Here is a 15884-nt window from a genome sequence, read left to right on the forward strand (position 1 = left end):
TTCACACCACAAATGATTTTTGAACAACTAGGTTCTCAGAGGACCACATTTTGTAATACTTAAATGTTTGTTGAATATTCTCTTTTTTATCTACCTCAGTAGAATCCCTTTTTTAATATTGTGTAGGCTCATTTGGACTGTAATTACAGCTTCAATCCACCGAGAATCTATGGGTCTGCAGTTGATAATCATTGTCACAAGACTTTTTAATGTATAAGGGCAGTGAATAGATAAATCTCCACCTCCCTGCACAGCTACTTTTCCAAATCGGTGGGTGCTTACTTGAATTGTAGGCTTCCATGCACTCAATTAGCTTTTGTAGCCGGTGTAAACTTGTTTATATGAGACATCATTTCACTTTTCACACGCCATTGTTCATCTATGCTACAGTGGCCAGTTTCTGGACCCTGCCATTTATTCAAGTGGCAACTCCATAATAACAGATGGGTTATTTTCATGTTGTGGTGAAGCTTTGAATCTTTTGGAGCCACTTTGTTTTCAGGCAATCACTGAAGAGGAACATATAATCTCTACATCGCATTTTTCAGGCTGAAGGATTAAAACCATTTTCCGTAAGCAGGATGGAGTGTAAATTAATAAAACCACTGCTCTCCTTTTTCATTGTACAGTTGGAGCTAAGTTTAGTTTTGTGGCACTTTCTATAGTCTGTCTGATGTGTTGTTTGGCATTGGTGGCAGAACGTTTAAGTTTTTTCTTTTTCATGAAGCATTTGTTTTGTTAATTTATTCCTCTCACCTGTTTTAAAATATGATAGATAGAGAATCAGATGGTGTTGTACTTGGATGAAATGTAACCCTGTGAGAAATTGATCAGAGGTCACTTTTTGTTACGTACATTTCATTGGGTAATTGATAATACATCTGATAATACAGTACAGTAATATGCAGAGGATACGCTGTGGACGTTTTCACATTTCCTATACCCCGGTGGGTGCTGGCTTGCCCTGATCATGCCCAGATAGACTCGAGGTACCACATTATTCTTCATTACCAAAACGACTATGAATTCAGGCAAGCTTTTATTTGTGTCTGTCTATTCAGTAGTCACTGGACCTTTTACTGCAGTGCTATGCATTTTCTGGATTGAACATGGTTGTAGAGAGGTTTGGTAGAGTTTTGAATACCTCTAGCTCAATGAACTGGCATTTCTCAATTTTCTCTCCTTCAGGGATTGATTTTGAACTGAGTTTTAAACTACAATGAATAACTGCACTGGGTGGAGGAAGAAATGTGTTTGCGTTTTGAGAATCCAGGGGAGATAAGGTAGTGATTGCTTCTTTAAATGTCTTTATCCTAGAGCACTTAAAACATGGCTCCAAGTAAAGGTCATAGGGGAATTATGAATATGTAAATGAGTGTGTATGTATATGAATATGTAAAATACTCTACTGCCTTCAGCTACTGGAGTTAATAGATTCTTCTTTGTAGCAGAGTAGCGGCCCTGTACTAACTGTGACAAATAATATTCTACAATTCAAAATGTTCACTGAATATGTTTTTTTCTTCCATTGAAATAATTTGAAAAGTAAATCACGCTTTATAACAAAAATTTAAAGGAAACTTCATTTTGCCCCTGGATTTGTGATGGAATGTAGCATATAGAGAATTTGCTGGTTCAGGAGAAAATTTTAAGCGTTACATGTAGTTCATCTTTACTTTACTTTGCAATGTGTATACATGTGTGTGTCTAAGTGTTAGTTTTGTCTGAAATACCTTTTGAATAAGTGGGTTTTCAACTGTTTCTTAAAGGTGGTAGTAGTCTCGGCTAGTCGAATGGAGCAGGGCAAGTTGTTCCACCAGCCAGGGACAACAAAGGAGAGCTGATTGGAATCGGAGACACTGTGAAGAGGGAATTTTTAGTCTCATTTAATTTGCAGATCTGAGAGGGCATGCAGGAGTGTAGCTAGCTAGTATTGTATTGATATAGGAGGGTGCAGTTCCATTTACAGCCCTACATTCATCATCTGAATCATCTTTACAATCCATGAACAAAGCTTTTTATAAGCATGCTTAAAAGAAGCTGAAGGATACAGAGCTCCGTTCATCCACAGTCATGCACATTTACTTACTTACATCATGTTATGACAAAATAAGAATTTAATGTATATTCGCTATATTATTGCCCGGTAGCATCAGGTAACATTTTATTGTTAAATGGATTATGTTATAACGCAATATAAGCCAAGCAATGACTGCTTTTAATTGATTAGTTTCTTTCCTATTCTGGACGGTGACTTTAATTACATTTCTGCTCACGTTACACCCCTAATACAAATCACCGAAATCTATCAAATTGTTTTAATAGACTGGAGGACTGTTGGCCTCTCATGCAGAGACTGATTTCACTCTCGTTGCTGGGAAAGGTGTAATTGATTTGGAGCCACAGGAAAAAATAAACGAAAAAACTCCCAACTCTCAGTTTCAGTGTCCTCTAAGTAGAGTATAATTTTTTTTTATTGTGGCACCTCAAGACATTACGACAAGAAGAGCTCCACTTTTAACTGAATGAAACCACATGACATTCTCTAGCAAATGTTATGGCTCACCCTTAGACATGGCTAGGGTTTATAGGTGGGCCTTTCGAGAAATGTTTAGTTGTCGAGGATTTCATATCACATCTTTGACAAGATTATTTATGACAGCATCTGATTCTCTTCCTGCTATCCTCTTGGTCTGCTAAGTGACTGTCTCTCTCTCTCTTTGCTCTTCTCTCCCATTCTTTCTTTAGGTCATGGGACTGCACTAATCAGTGTGCAGGTGGTCAGTCCTGTTCGTCTCCTCCAATCATGTCAGAGTTTGTGCTTCAGTAATGACACTTGAGAGGTCATTACTTGGAAGGAATGAATGCTTTTATCACCAGAAACTACTGAGTCTCAGATGCCTGTTAGGCTGCAAGTAATGCCTGTTAGGCAATCTAACGCCTTTGCTACTGAAATAGCACATTGGCCACCAGCGTCCTCAATCTCCAGTTGATGCAACTTTTCACACAATGATCCTTTGCAGCTCCTCATAAGCATATTGGTCTGCCAAGCCAATCATTTGAGTTCATAACTAAAAAATATTTCATGTATTCAGATTTCAGACATTAAAAACACAAATGAAAGCAATGTACAGAAAAATAACCAAAGGAAAGAAAAGAAGATGGAGTGAATGTCAAAGAAATCAATTTTCATTGCCTGTGTGTTTGAATTCAGACATTATTAAAAAAGACAAAAGCAAATCTGTGTTGTGCAGAACTGATAATGTTGAGTTTCTCTATTTCTGTGGTTGTGGAGACTGTTGGAAAATAGATGTATTGGAAATGCCTATCCGTTTTGCATGCAAAGGTTATTTCTTTGTAAAACTACACAGAAAGGTCCAATGCATAGAATTTGGCCAAGTGATGAATTTATACTTGATGAACTGAGTGCAGCACTTAATCAGAATGCCATCATAGGAGAAGGACCTTCAATAAGATTGACGGGAGATTACAAAATGATCCTGAGTATAGCTACTTTGTAGCAGACCTGCTTTTTTGTTGAGGAGCATGTGTGAAGGTGAATTAGCTGCAGGTTCTCATTTTTGATGATGGTGAGATAAAACCGTATTTAGTCCCTTGAGTGCCTCTTTGTGTTCTGTCCTCCACTACAAGGACATTGTGTGCAGGGAAAGATGTAAATAACAATTGTTATTGTCTGGGTTGTGGAGACATTCTGGGAGCTGATTACTTTTTTTTTTTTTTAGAGCTGTACGATTCAAAAGTAGATACATAAAATTGCATTATAAATCTTAATCATAAAACATAATGGTATATGATACTGAAATTTAAACATGTGTTTTTAAGTTTTAAGCAACTGTTTCCTACTGCTCACAGCAATATAGGTCACATCACATTCCAGAGGAGTAAGACCTCCCTATATTTCTCAGTTCTGCCATGTCTGTGCAGGCTCCACCCCCCCCATTACACGACTCCCCATTTCCAGAGTACTAGGATTGGAGTAACTGCGCATCATGCAATGTGTCATTGTTCACTTTTCCGACTCCCCTTAGAATACAGGTACAGGTGCATGTGATTGAAGCTGATTGCTTCCCAATAAACCCACTTGATCCAGAACTCTTCAGAGTCTTCCTCCATTACTAAGTCCAATGTGTGTGCATTGTCCCTGTAAATACGGTTGGAAGTTATCTGTGGCTTTCCTGGTATCTCTCCTCCAGATCCCAGGCCCGCATTCTAGAGGTCTGCTGTGTCGGGAAGTGACCTTTTACAATGAGAATGTCAGGTGCCCCTGGGAGAAAGCCTGGGAGTGGACACATCCTGCAGGAGCATGCTGATGCAGCTTCCTGTGAATGCTGGAGCCAAGGGTGATACTGTGGAACAGTTCAGCATGCAAACACAGTGGTTTTGTTATTCTTTTTTGTCTAATAAATTAGCTTTTTGTTATATATTTCGGCGTCCATTCTCCCTCACTCCACTCCGTTCGTGTCAGTTCAGTCAGCAGTTTTAGTGCAAATGTAGGCTAAATGTCTCAATATTTTACTAATTATATCATACTGCTGAGCTGACAAAGGCATTTTTTTTAAAAAATGCACCCATCATTCTATCGGAGGTGGGTAGAAGCGAATTACATTTATTCCGTCACATTTACTTGAGTAGCTTTTTGAAAAAAATGTACTTCTAAGAGTAGGTTTACAATGCTAAGAACACTTGACTCGTTAATTTTTTTAACCACTTGTATGATGACAGAGGCCATCAGTAGAACAGCACTGTCTGAGTGCAGGGGTCCGAAACACAGGGTGAGTACACAGAGTTTCAGTTTAAATGAGACTGGGTTCACTTGGGACACAACAACGAAGGGGCCGATAAAGCGTGGGGTGAGATTAGTGCAGGGGAGGTTGAGGCGCTGGTCCCTCATGGAGAGGCAGACCCAGTCTCCTTCTCTGATGACTGGCGCTGCCCGGTGCCGATGGTCGGCTTGGACTTTAAAGTGACAAACCACAGGGCAGTGTGTGCCCCTTCTCAGACCTCCTCTGCCCGCCGGAAAGACTTGTCTACACGAGTGACCCCTGATGGCTCCCCTTCCCAGGGACACAATGGAGGCTGGCGCACTAGCATGCGCAGGAGAGGTGTAAGCCACGCAAGGAGCTCTGCGCGTATTCTTCCCACACAAGGTACTCCACCCAATCTACTAGCATTCTTTGCAAACGCCTGATTGATTCATGATTTTGACCACTTTTGCCTGTCCTTGACCTTGAGTTTGCCTGTCCCCTTTTTCTACGATGATATGTATATGCTACCCCACCTTCCTGCCACCCATAGCCAAGGACACCCTCCCATCCAACCAACGCTCCCGGACCATCTTCAAGACAGCCGTCTTCCTGTTCTCATTTGCCCCGGTCAACTCCAGCCTCATGCCCTTGCCTCCTTCCCCGCCACTCCCTCCCTCAGGGCAAGCGCCTCCGGTCATCCTCCCCAGCTCTTCCAGTGCCCACTCCCCACTCCAAAACATTCTATTATATCTGGGACATACATTTTTACTTATTTTGAGAGCATTTTTTTTCTTTAGATATTACCTGCAGTGGCAGTTGCAGTTATTGCAGTCACAGTGCTTTCAGTTCTGGCAATCGCCACACACCTTATGGGTTTGTTTTAATTGTCCTTCGTTTCCTGTGTTTGGCCCTTGTGTTTTCTTGTGTGACAATTAATAAAATCCCTTTGTTCAGTATGTCCAGCCTCTGCACTGTCATGGTGTTTACTGGTGAGTCTCAACCAGTTTATTTTGCAAACGTGAAACAGCTTGTGCTGTGCACCCATGAATGTAGATGCATTTTTTGCCAGGTTTATACAGAAAAATACAGGACAGCAGGATGGCAGACAGGTATAAGGATCGGGCTTGCTTGGTTTTGGAGTCGAAGGGAGTGGAGTCATGTCTCTCAACAATGATTTGTTCTCTATGAATGATTGAGGGACGCAGAGTAATTTCCGCCAGGCTATATCTGGGCTGCGTCACCCACTTCCGCGTTCCTCGTGGATAATGCTATGCGTTTCTTTCCCCTCCAGCTTTCAGTTGTGACAGTAGGTGTGTTTTTGCCTTGACATTTCTCTTTTTTGAGCAGGTGAAAACCAAGATTTGAATCATCTGAAAATTTGCACTAAAAGAAAAACCTGTACTTTGAAAATGCTATTTGACAAATCATAAATTAATGTGTCTTGCATTCAGAGTCCTAATGTGAAAGGTCTTAGGCAGTCTGGCATCCAAATAAAGACTTCAGCCGACCCTCACTAAAAAACATCAATAGTAACGCTATAGTAACAATGGCTTAATTGAGACTGACTACATCAAAGACTGTGGGACAAGGTGAGAGTGACCGCGACTGCAGGGGGCCCGCGGTGACGCTGACCTGGAAGCAGATGCAGACGGGATCGCCGTGCACTATAAATGTCCAAACACCACCTCATTGTGTTTTTTCCCTTTGTTGCTGCTTGCCCTTTTCTCTGCTCCAAGCCAACTGCTTCTTGACTATTCTTCTGAATTGCCCTGCCTTTTGCTCTGACCCTGATGTTGCTGACCGATTGCTTGTCCAATGATGCCTCTTCAGCCCAGCTGTCTTGTGTACTCAGAGAGCTCTTCTGCTCCGCCTCTCTTCCTGCCTCCTCCTGTTTCTTTAAAAAAGTACACATATCCAGCTGTCCACGCTCCCCAGTAGTTCTGCGAATCCACACAGCCCCACATGCTTGACAATCAAGCAAAAATATTGTATGGGTCACAGAGTCACTCCTTGAAGCTGAAAATGCCCTGGAGGACAGCATCAGTCAACCTGCACAAACACTTTCATAATCTCTTAAGGGAAACGTTTCCACCCTGCACTACCCAACTTTCTCATAATATTCTGTGATGAATGTGGCTCATAGCACAGGGAACACAATTAAGTTTAAGACGATAACCTTGTTCCTACCACTGAATTTTGGGGACCAGCACCCTTTGTAAGACTTCTGATGTTCTTCAAGCAGAACTGATGCATGTGTTTTTAATTTTCCCTTCAGTTGAAGCAGGGGTTACAACAATCATTGTGATTGCTCTTTTATTGGGAACAGTGGTAATTAACCAATATCTTTGTGCCATGAAGATTTTCCAAATGATTAAGAAGTTTTTCCTCAAAGTAAACTAACCATGATTTATTCAATAATACTCAGGAAAGGATGAAGTTAATTGTAACTTGCATATATATTTAATATTAATTTGAATAATGACCTTTGATGCAACAGAATTGTAACAAAACTCTAACACTCATAATTCCTCTTAATAAATCATTTCTAGAATGAGGTGGGGTGCCAGACACAATCCTAACAACTTTACATCACCTTATGAGAACAAGCAAACAGAATACAAATAAAGCAAAATTCATCAAAAGAACACTCTTCCGTCAGCTTAAGTGCAAAAGCTTGAGAGAAACTTGATTCAGCAAGACCATGATTTCAAGTATGGGACCAAACAACAATGATGGAATAGGCCCAAAACTAAATGTTGTCCAGCCAAACTGGAACTATCTTCCTTAATGAACTTCATGAGCATGCACGACTAGCAAAATAGTGACTGTGGGATGCTGAAATACATTTAAATGTTTGGTTACACCAAAAATTCATGTTTTCTGTTAACATATTGCTTTAATTAATTCTATAAGAGTTAAAATGCATTTTCATTTAGTGCAATGATTAAACCTTCCTTGTTACTTTCAAGTCACAAGCAATGTAGAATGTGGCTGTTGGCCCAAGGGAACATTGTCAACCTTCTTAATACACAGTGGCATTTCTGTAGCATGCATAAACACTACAAACAACAGCAATGCTCATAGTGAAGATACAATAGCTGAATATTATTTTCAGAACTAATAGGAAAACAAAACAAGGTGTTACATTATGTTAACTTCTGTAATATGGTATACATTTAGGCAGTACTTTTTTTATATAGGTGACATGGGCCGTTGCCCAGGGCAGAATCTTGGTGGGGGCGGCATCATGGGTATCTGAATTTTTTTTACAACTTTAATCTATATTTAAATTCTTTATTTTCTATTTATTTTTTGTAATCCTAAAACGTACATGCTGCTCTGACATTATGCAAGCACATTTTTGCATGGGCACCAATTGGTTTTCTATTGCCCTTTTCTGGGGAGTTAGGGTGACACCCATATCCAAGGTTTGTGTGTGTGTCTGTGTGTGAGAAGAGGTGATTGGGTGTGGGGGGTGGGAAGGTGGTTGGGTAATTGGAGGAGGGCTTTGGGGAGCGTGCTGTCTGTATGGGATTCTATTTCTAAATTGTTATATTCAGTATGGTTCTGACAACAGTGTTCACTATTAAATATGTAAAATCCTTAAATTGTTTTGTATATGTGTGTTTGTGTGTAAGGGCGCCACAAACACAGCAAACACGCTAGGACGGCCCCTGCATGTAGGTAGCACTGATTGTTATATTGTGTATTTACTGTGATGTCACACAAATATAATAGTGACACATAATAATAATTATTACTCAGCACATTATACTGTCCCCATAAAACTGTGTCCATGACAGTGATCTTAACCTCCCACATTTTTTCTAAGGACCTAGGCTAACAAGGTTAGGCTAATATATATGTATGTATGTATGTATGTATGTATGTGTGTGTGTGTGTGTGTGTGTGTGTGTGTGTGTGTGTGTGTATATATATATATATATATATATATATATATGTGCACAGTATTAAAGTGTGTGTGTTTGTGTGTGTGTGTGTGAATACATATATAGTAATCATTCTTCAGATATGTTGTAGTCAAATTATCCTTCATCATACAACTCCACAGAATATAAGATGTATGTAGTCATGGGATAGGTTAGAATCAGGACACTGCAGAGCTGATTGATCTTTTCCCTCTCGCCTGTGGGGGGCAGTGTGTCTTCATCTCCTGCAGGCGGAAATGGCCAATGACAGGAATGGGCCATTGGCTCTGACCTGGTCCACAAAAATGGCCTAGTAAGCTTGTGTAAAAGCGGGCTGAGACAATTTGTACCGGACCCCAAATTTACTATTACTGTTAACTATTATTTGTTATTCCTGCTTTTACAAATGTGAACATGGCATGTGCTTCTGCTTTAGTCTTCCTCAAACATAAATATTAAACATTTTATACATGATTGAATGCAAATTATATTAATTCTGTCCTGAAGATCACGTTCCTAGAATCAGATTCTGCTGTGCTTCATCAGATCATGATTAAGTATTCAAATGAAAAAATAATTTTACAAAATGGCACCCAAAAGGAAATGATTGTGGCGCCCGCAGTGTATCTCTGTTGAATAAATCTGTGGGTGACTGTGACGGTGTGGTGTAGCTGCGTGTGTTGGGCACGGTGCGGTGTGTTAGTGCTGCTCATACTAATGAGCTCGCGGCGCTCACGCAGCCTTTGACGTCGCTGTGCGGCCAGCTGGGGCTCTGCGTTCTGCGTAGCGGTGACTGCCATTCCGGCTCTTCTCAGCGATCCGGTTCCTTTTGGTTCGATTCGCCACAAAGATCCAGAGCATTCAGAGCACAACCGGATTCAAGTTAAATGAAATACTGCGGGCTGATTGCAACTAATGATAATTTAGCGATGATTATGATAAAATGATTAAGGATGTATATCACATATAATCTGTACATACTATCACACATACACATACTATCTGTAAAATGTACATCTGCACGTTTAAGAGAATTGCGTTTCCGAGAACACCATATAAAGTATACTAAAATATTTTGATTACCCATCAATTTAATCCTTCAGTAAGTTTTGTTTACTTCGTAAAAAAATCTAACGAATGAAGAAACGTGTTCAAGTAAACATCATGCTCAGTTCGTTCATAAAAAAGATCCGTTCAAAAAGAGCTGTTCGTTCGTGAACGACTCACGGCAAGCTCTGCGTTCCGGCGCAGCACTTATGGCGCAGCGTGGATGACCATTCCTCCATCCATCCTCGGCACACAACCTTTTTCTTTAAAAGAGTGGAAACGAGACTGTCACAGTCCCGTTTGCTATACATTTTACGTTATTTTGCTCCAGGCGAAAAGCCTCCGTCTTCATGCGAATTTAGGGGACTTGTTCACATTCGCCGGGGATGTACCGGCCACGGTCTCCGGAGCCACATTTTCACCGCTGAACGGCTACTCGTCTCGCCATCCAGGAAAAACGTTTGTCTTTTTTGCCGTCCTCGGAAGAATTGGTGTAATGATTCAGGAGGAATCGTCATTCATCTAAATGGATCCTTGATTGGGCGTCCTCTTAGTCCAGCAATGGGAGAGCCGGGATTTTACAAAGCAGCGCCGGGTACCAGTAGAGCTTGCCGGACAACCATCCAAATCAGATCTGTGTTTATTCCCTCCCATTCCTTCTGTCACTTTTAAAACGTGCCCGCTTTTAGCTTTCATTAAAAATGAGACCTCTGCCCAGTCAGCTGACTTGCCGGTCGTAGTAGACGTCCAGTCACCACTGTGATTTATATATATATATATATATATATATACGTTTTCGTATATTTTATTATTGATATATTTTGTCCAGTATTTTCAGCTGGGCTATTATTCCGATGCCAGTATAACCCGCAACTGCCCACAATCGGCGCCACCATACAGTGATGAGCAGATAGTTGGTGCGCGTTCACAGCGGATCCTCAGGAGAAGAATCTGTCATCGTCGGGCTGGACATGGTGACATTAACCTGAAGATGGATTTAGTTTTCGGGCTCTTGTGGCTGCTCATCCTAGTTCTTGAAGGTGTCCATTGCCAGGGAGTGTACGGTAAGTCTGTGGTCTTCTGTAGCTTCTAATGAACAACCTGGTAGCATGACCTTGGATGAATAATGTTTTTGTGTTGATAAGAATCCAGGGCCTTTCAGTAGAATTTTTAATTCTAACAGAGACAGATGTCATTAGACCCAAATTGACCTGAGTATGCTGTAGAAGGGCCCCTAAACTGTGCAAGTGACTTTTTTCATGTTATATCACGCCCTGCACACTGGAAGTTACTCACAGGTGGAATAGAACTGGGTATTAACTCTTTAATTGGTACATTTTAATTACCAACGTCAGAATATGATGCAGTGTATCCTTGAATCCAGTGGTGTATCCAGATCCTGCACAACTGAAGAAACTGCAGATCATTTTGTATCGTTTTTCATTTAAAATATGGCTTGTCCCTTGGAGAAATTTGCATGTAAATGATTGAACAGACATAAGAAAAGTCTCTTAATTCAATAGACTAGATTTAATTGCAATGCAATGGATGTTGGTAAGGAACAACGTCTTGGACATTTTGTTAATTTTTATTGCTAGACATATATATATTTTGATTGAGGTCTGATTTAGTTGATTGGTCAGGATCAGTTCTTTGCTATGTGAAGTACTGAGAGGAATCTAGAACAAAAACATAGACATGAACGACAGAAACATACAAAGACCACAGTGCTAGGGATTCCTATATGAAGATGTTGTTTGTGATAGTGGACAAGGGCAAAATGCAAAAATGCATTTTGAATACATTTTGTGTGTATGTGTGTTTTGATTAAGCCACTTCTGACATTGATTGAATAATCCTCTTTGGCTATGTTGTTGCACAGCAGCATTTGGACAGTTTAATAACTTATCAATAGCACCCATCCATTGACAGTGAGCACCCATCCATTTAATGCTCAAACCAGGAATTCATGGTGTAACAAATCAGATGACTATTGGTAAATCATAGTCTTCTCAAGTGCCTAAATAATTGCCCAACTATAAATGGGAATCAATTTAAATCACTTCTAACAGTTTGTTTGCCATAGAACTAATGCAACTCATAATGGTCCTGCTGGTCAATAGTCAAGAGTGTCATCAGAGTGTGTCAGTCACATCAGGCTCCAATTCAAAACGTCTTTCTCAATTTTCTTTTTCCCATTGTGGTTTACAACAATTTTTAGTTTTTTTGGATAAGTCCTGGGATAGAACTTAGATAAATTTTAGTATTACCCCTTTAGTATTACCCCTTAATGTATTCTTTGTTACGTAAGTCACAATAATCACCCAACTGCTCAAAATATCTTTGGGAACTCACTGAGATCTTTGGGTCAGATCAGATTTAAGCACTGACAAGGAAACCTTTCAAGACACCTTGTTTCAGCAAGAAAGCTATAAAATTCCTGTGTATTTATCTATCTATATATCTATATATATATAAGACTTAGATTGTTTTTTTCCCATGAGCACAAACTTCAGTTTGACATGGCATGAACATTGACTCCTGATTCAGTGCACTCAGTATTCAACATTCCACTGTCATCTTTCACTTCTTTGAAACACATAGCCATGCAGAAGGTGAATAGGCCTCGAAGGAATGGAGAATGTGATAGTCGTGTTCATACCTGCGTGGGTGGTAGAGTTATACCATCAGGCCAGAATCATTATTCATGGCTTCATATTTTGAAAAACACAAAGCGTCAGCGAAGTCTTATGCACAGAACTTTGTTGGTCAGGCATTATATAGCCACAGTCCTATATGAAGAGGACACGCAGTCGTACTTCAATACTGGTCATATTTAGGCTCATAAGAAAAAGTATTGGGATGAAGTCTGTGGGGACCACAGAAATCTCTATTTTTTAATGAGTATCAGCTCACTTCATGGGCCTCTCCCCATAATTCATGTGTCATATCACAATGAGCACAGCTAAGGTGCTGAACACAAGTTTGCTCAGAGGCCCAAAGCGATTTAAAGAAAGAAAAATTCTAAACTCAGCACTGACTCACCCAAAACAAAGTCCTTCCTACAGAGCCAGGGCCATCCAAGTGCTTTTTCCATTTTCAAAACTCACAGTTTATTGAGAAACAGAGCTTTGGGAAATAATCTGGGTGCACTATACCTACAATTCCTATGATTTGTTTTTATGTGGAACTCAATTACTGTATCAACAGTTCAATGCATATTCTCCCGTTCCATTATAAATTGAGCTGCTAAAACGTGCAGTAGGTATCGAGGAGGACACGTGAAAATCCATTTCTTTTTGTATTTCTCCAAAATACATAAATTGTTTTTACACAGTATTTAGCATCACCATCTGGCTCTCTTCACTTTACCAAGAGAGTCTGGGTTTTGAGGCTCTGACTATAAATTTTGTGGTGTCTGACACGAATGTGCAATAATGATGAAAGGCTTCTGAATGGCACTTCCAAATTATGAACTATTTGTTTGTTGGACTGTATACAGCAACATATGTTTAATGTCATTGTTTCTCTCCCTGCAGCATTCATTCTGGTTTGAGTTTTAACTTGCAATGGTGATGAATTAATAGATGGAAGCAGTAATCTGAGTGCTGTGAATTAAGCAACTATCTGACCATTTGTTTATATAGGAAAGGATGACCATAATGAATAGCTAAGTAAATAGAGAATGTAACACTGTTTTGTACTGTATTGAAGATTTTCTGTATTTCTGTTGGCAATGGTAATCTGGATCTGGATTGCAAGACAGAACTGGGAATTACTTTCCTTCTACATGGGAGTTAAAATGTAAAATTTTCAATTACCCTAACACAGAACAGCCATAAAGATGACCTCTTGTTTGTCCTGCACCATTAATCAGAACCATCAGGGAGTTCAGCCTTTAGAGCCCATCTGCTGAAAAACAGACAAAAATTCTGTTATTGCAGATTAGTGATGAAGTGGACGACCAAATAGTAATGAAGATCTCGGTTGGGGTATTACGGGGCATATTGGGCATATTGTGCTCAAATCCCCTCAAGAATAGATTAGTGGCCTATTTTTAGAATAAGAGTCAATTGGAGTCGATCAGTTACTTTCTGTCCGTGTCTCAAATAGTGCTGATGGGGCATGTTGTTGTGTAGTATGTGTACGGTTGTCTGTAGCACAGTGAAGCAGGCAGATGGGGCACACAGTTACCCAGATTTTTCCTCTTAAGAGCAATTACTACATTCTTACTTTAGAATGTCTAAGTGTCAGATAAGGCTTGCCAGGACTACCAAGTCTTCATAAAAATTACGACTCACAAGCTTTTATCTGTTGCAAGTGTTGTAAATGTAAATATGCAACCATAATTGACAAAAAGCTGCCAAAACCCCATAAAAAGATGCAATAAAACAAATGTTGGCAAAGCATGGCCAAGTGTTGTATTCACATGATTTCAGCCAAAGGAAATATTTAAAATCGCCAATTATATCAGCATCCTCTTATCTAAGTGACACTAGAAGACTGGATCTCAATGAATTCATTAAATCTCCACGATCAGTACAACAGAATATGCAACCTCAAGGTGTAGTAGTAGAATTTCAGTCATGCAACCACATGGGTAATGTGTATGGAGAATGAGAGCTAAAGGCAGTTGTAACAAAATGTTAGCATATTGATGTATACTGGTGTGCATGAATACTGAAGTTCCTGTGTTTTTTTTGTGGGAAATTGTGAACTTGTTACTTTTTTTTATTTTGATTGACAAAAACTGCTTGCATACCTTAAATGCACTGCCAACGTCTATGAAGTTTTGAACTAAGCAACACACAAATAAGCAACTCACAATTGGCAGGTGTGAAAGATAATAACATTCAGGGCATACTGGTGAATACAAGACAGTTTGAAGCTCACTTTGTGACTCTTACATATTTACATTTTCAGCATTTAGAAGACACCCTTATCCAGAGCATTTTACAATTAGTCACAGTTACAGTCCCCCTGGTGCAGTTTCTTGCTTATAACAACAACAACAACAACATTTATTTCTTATATAGCCCAAAATCACATACAGTATGTCTCAATGGGCTTTGACAAGCCCTACAGTTGACACACCCCACACTTGACCCTTCTGCACACAAGGAAAACCTCCACACAAAAAAACTCTAGGAGAGAGGAGAAGAAACCTTGGGAAGGAGTGATACAGAGAGGGAACCCCTTCCAGGGTAGAGTGAGGCTGAAAATGGTGTCAGTGCAGGGTTTGTGATTATTTGTCCAATAAAAAAAAAAATATATATATATATATAGACACAATTGTAGTGAGTACTTCCACACATCAGACTACTACCACCCCTCCTAATGGTTTATTCTAATGGTCAATGTATCATAGTTGTCAGCCCTGATAATGTAGTTAAGGAAACAATTATTACAATTTAATTTCCTAAATATTAAAATACAGATGATTATATCAAGTATATAATTTACTTTCCTATGTGTGGATTGAATCTTAGGGTAAAAATAACTTTGCTTGAGCTTCCGTTACTGCATTTATAGATTCATTATGCACATAAGTCACAGGCTTTCAGTAATGTTTAAATTGTGAAACTGCTAAAGCTCATTACACTATGCTTTTGAAGAGTGCTTTAAAAAAACTTTTGCAATATAGAATAAAACAGCCATATGCAGCAGTCAAAAATAAAGTCATAAATATGGAAGTTTGTCAACTTCCTGTGTTTTGCTTGCCCTTGACCTTTAGAAGTTGTACCTGAGATTCTTATTGCTTAATTTGTTTCTTGGTAGTATGACTCACAGGTACCGTACATGTACTGCGGATGAGTAAAACCTGTGTTTCTTAGAAACTGTTGCAACCCACCAGGGCTTAATTTGAGATGCAGAGCAGCTCAGCAACTCAGGTGAAGAAGATCCAGAATGCAACTACAAAGTTTAGAAGATTTTATCTTTGAAGATTAGGATGAAAATTTCTAATGAATTTGGCATGAAGAATTATTATTTTTTTCCCTGTTTTCCTGTTTTATTTCCAGTAGAGCTAGGTTTACAAATGTGGTTTATTGTGTGTCTGATGATTCTTATTTCTCTGTTTTGACTATGAGATAGCGGCATGATGCACTATTGTAAGTAACTGTCTCCTGTGCATCAAATACAT

General features: G+C 39.5%; 1 protein-coding gene across 2 annotated transcripts in view; it reads left to right on the forward strand.

The window, feature by feature from the left end:
* Positions 1-9907: 9907 nt before the first annotated feature.
* The window catches only part of mdga2a (MAM domain containing glycosylphosphatidylinositol anchor 2a), a 163341-nt gene continuing 157364 nt past the window's right edge, over positions 9908-15884 (forward strand). For both annotated transcript variants that reach the window (XM_028976747.1, XM_028976757.1), the window contains exon 1: positions 9908-10806. In XM_028976747.1, the coding sequence (XP_028832580.1) occupies positions 10734-10806 (73 nt within the window). In that variant the 5' untranslated portion in view covers positions 9908-10733. The remainder of the gene's footprint in view (positions 10807-15884) is intronic.

Source organism: Denticeps clupeoides, chromosome 1 (assembly GCF_900700375.1).
Source record: "Denticeps clupeoides chromosome 1, fDenClu1.1, whole genome shotgun sequence".
NCBI lineage: Eukaryota > Metazoa > Chordata > Actinopteri > Clupeiformes > Denticipitidae > Denticeps > Denticeps clupeoides.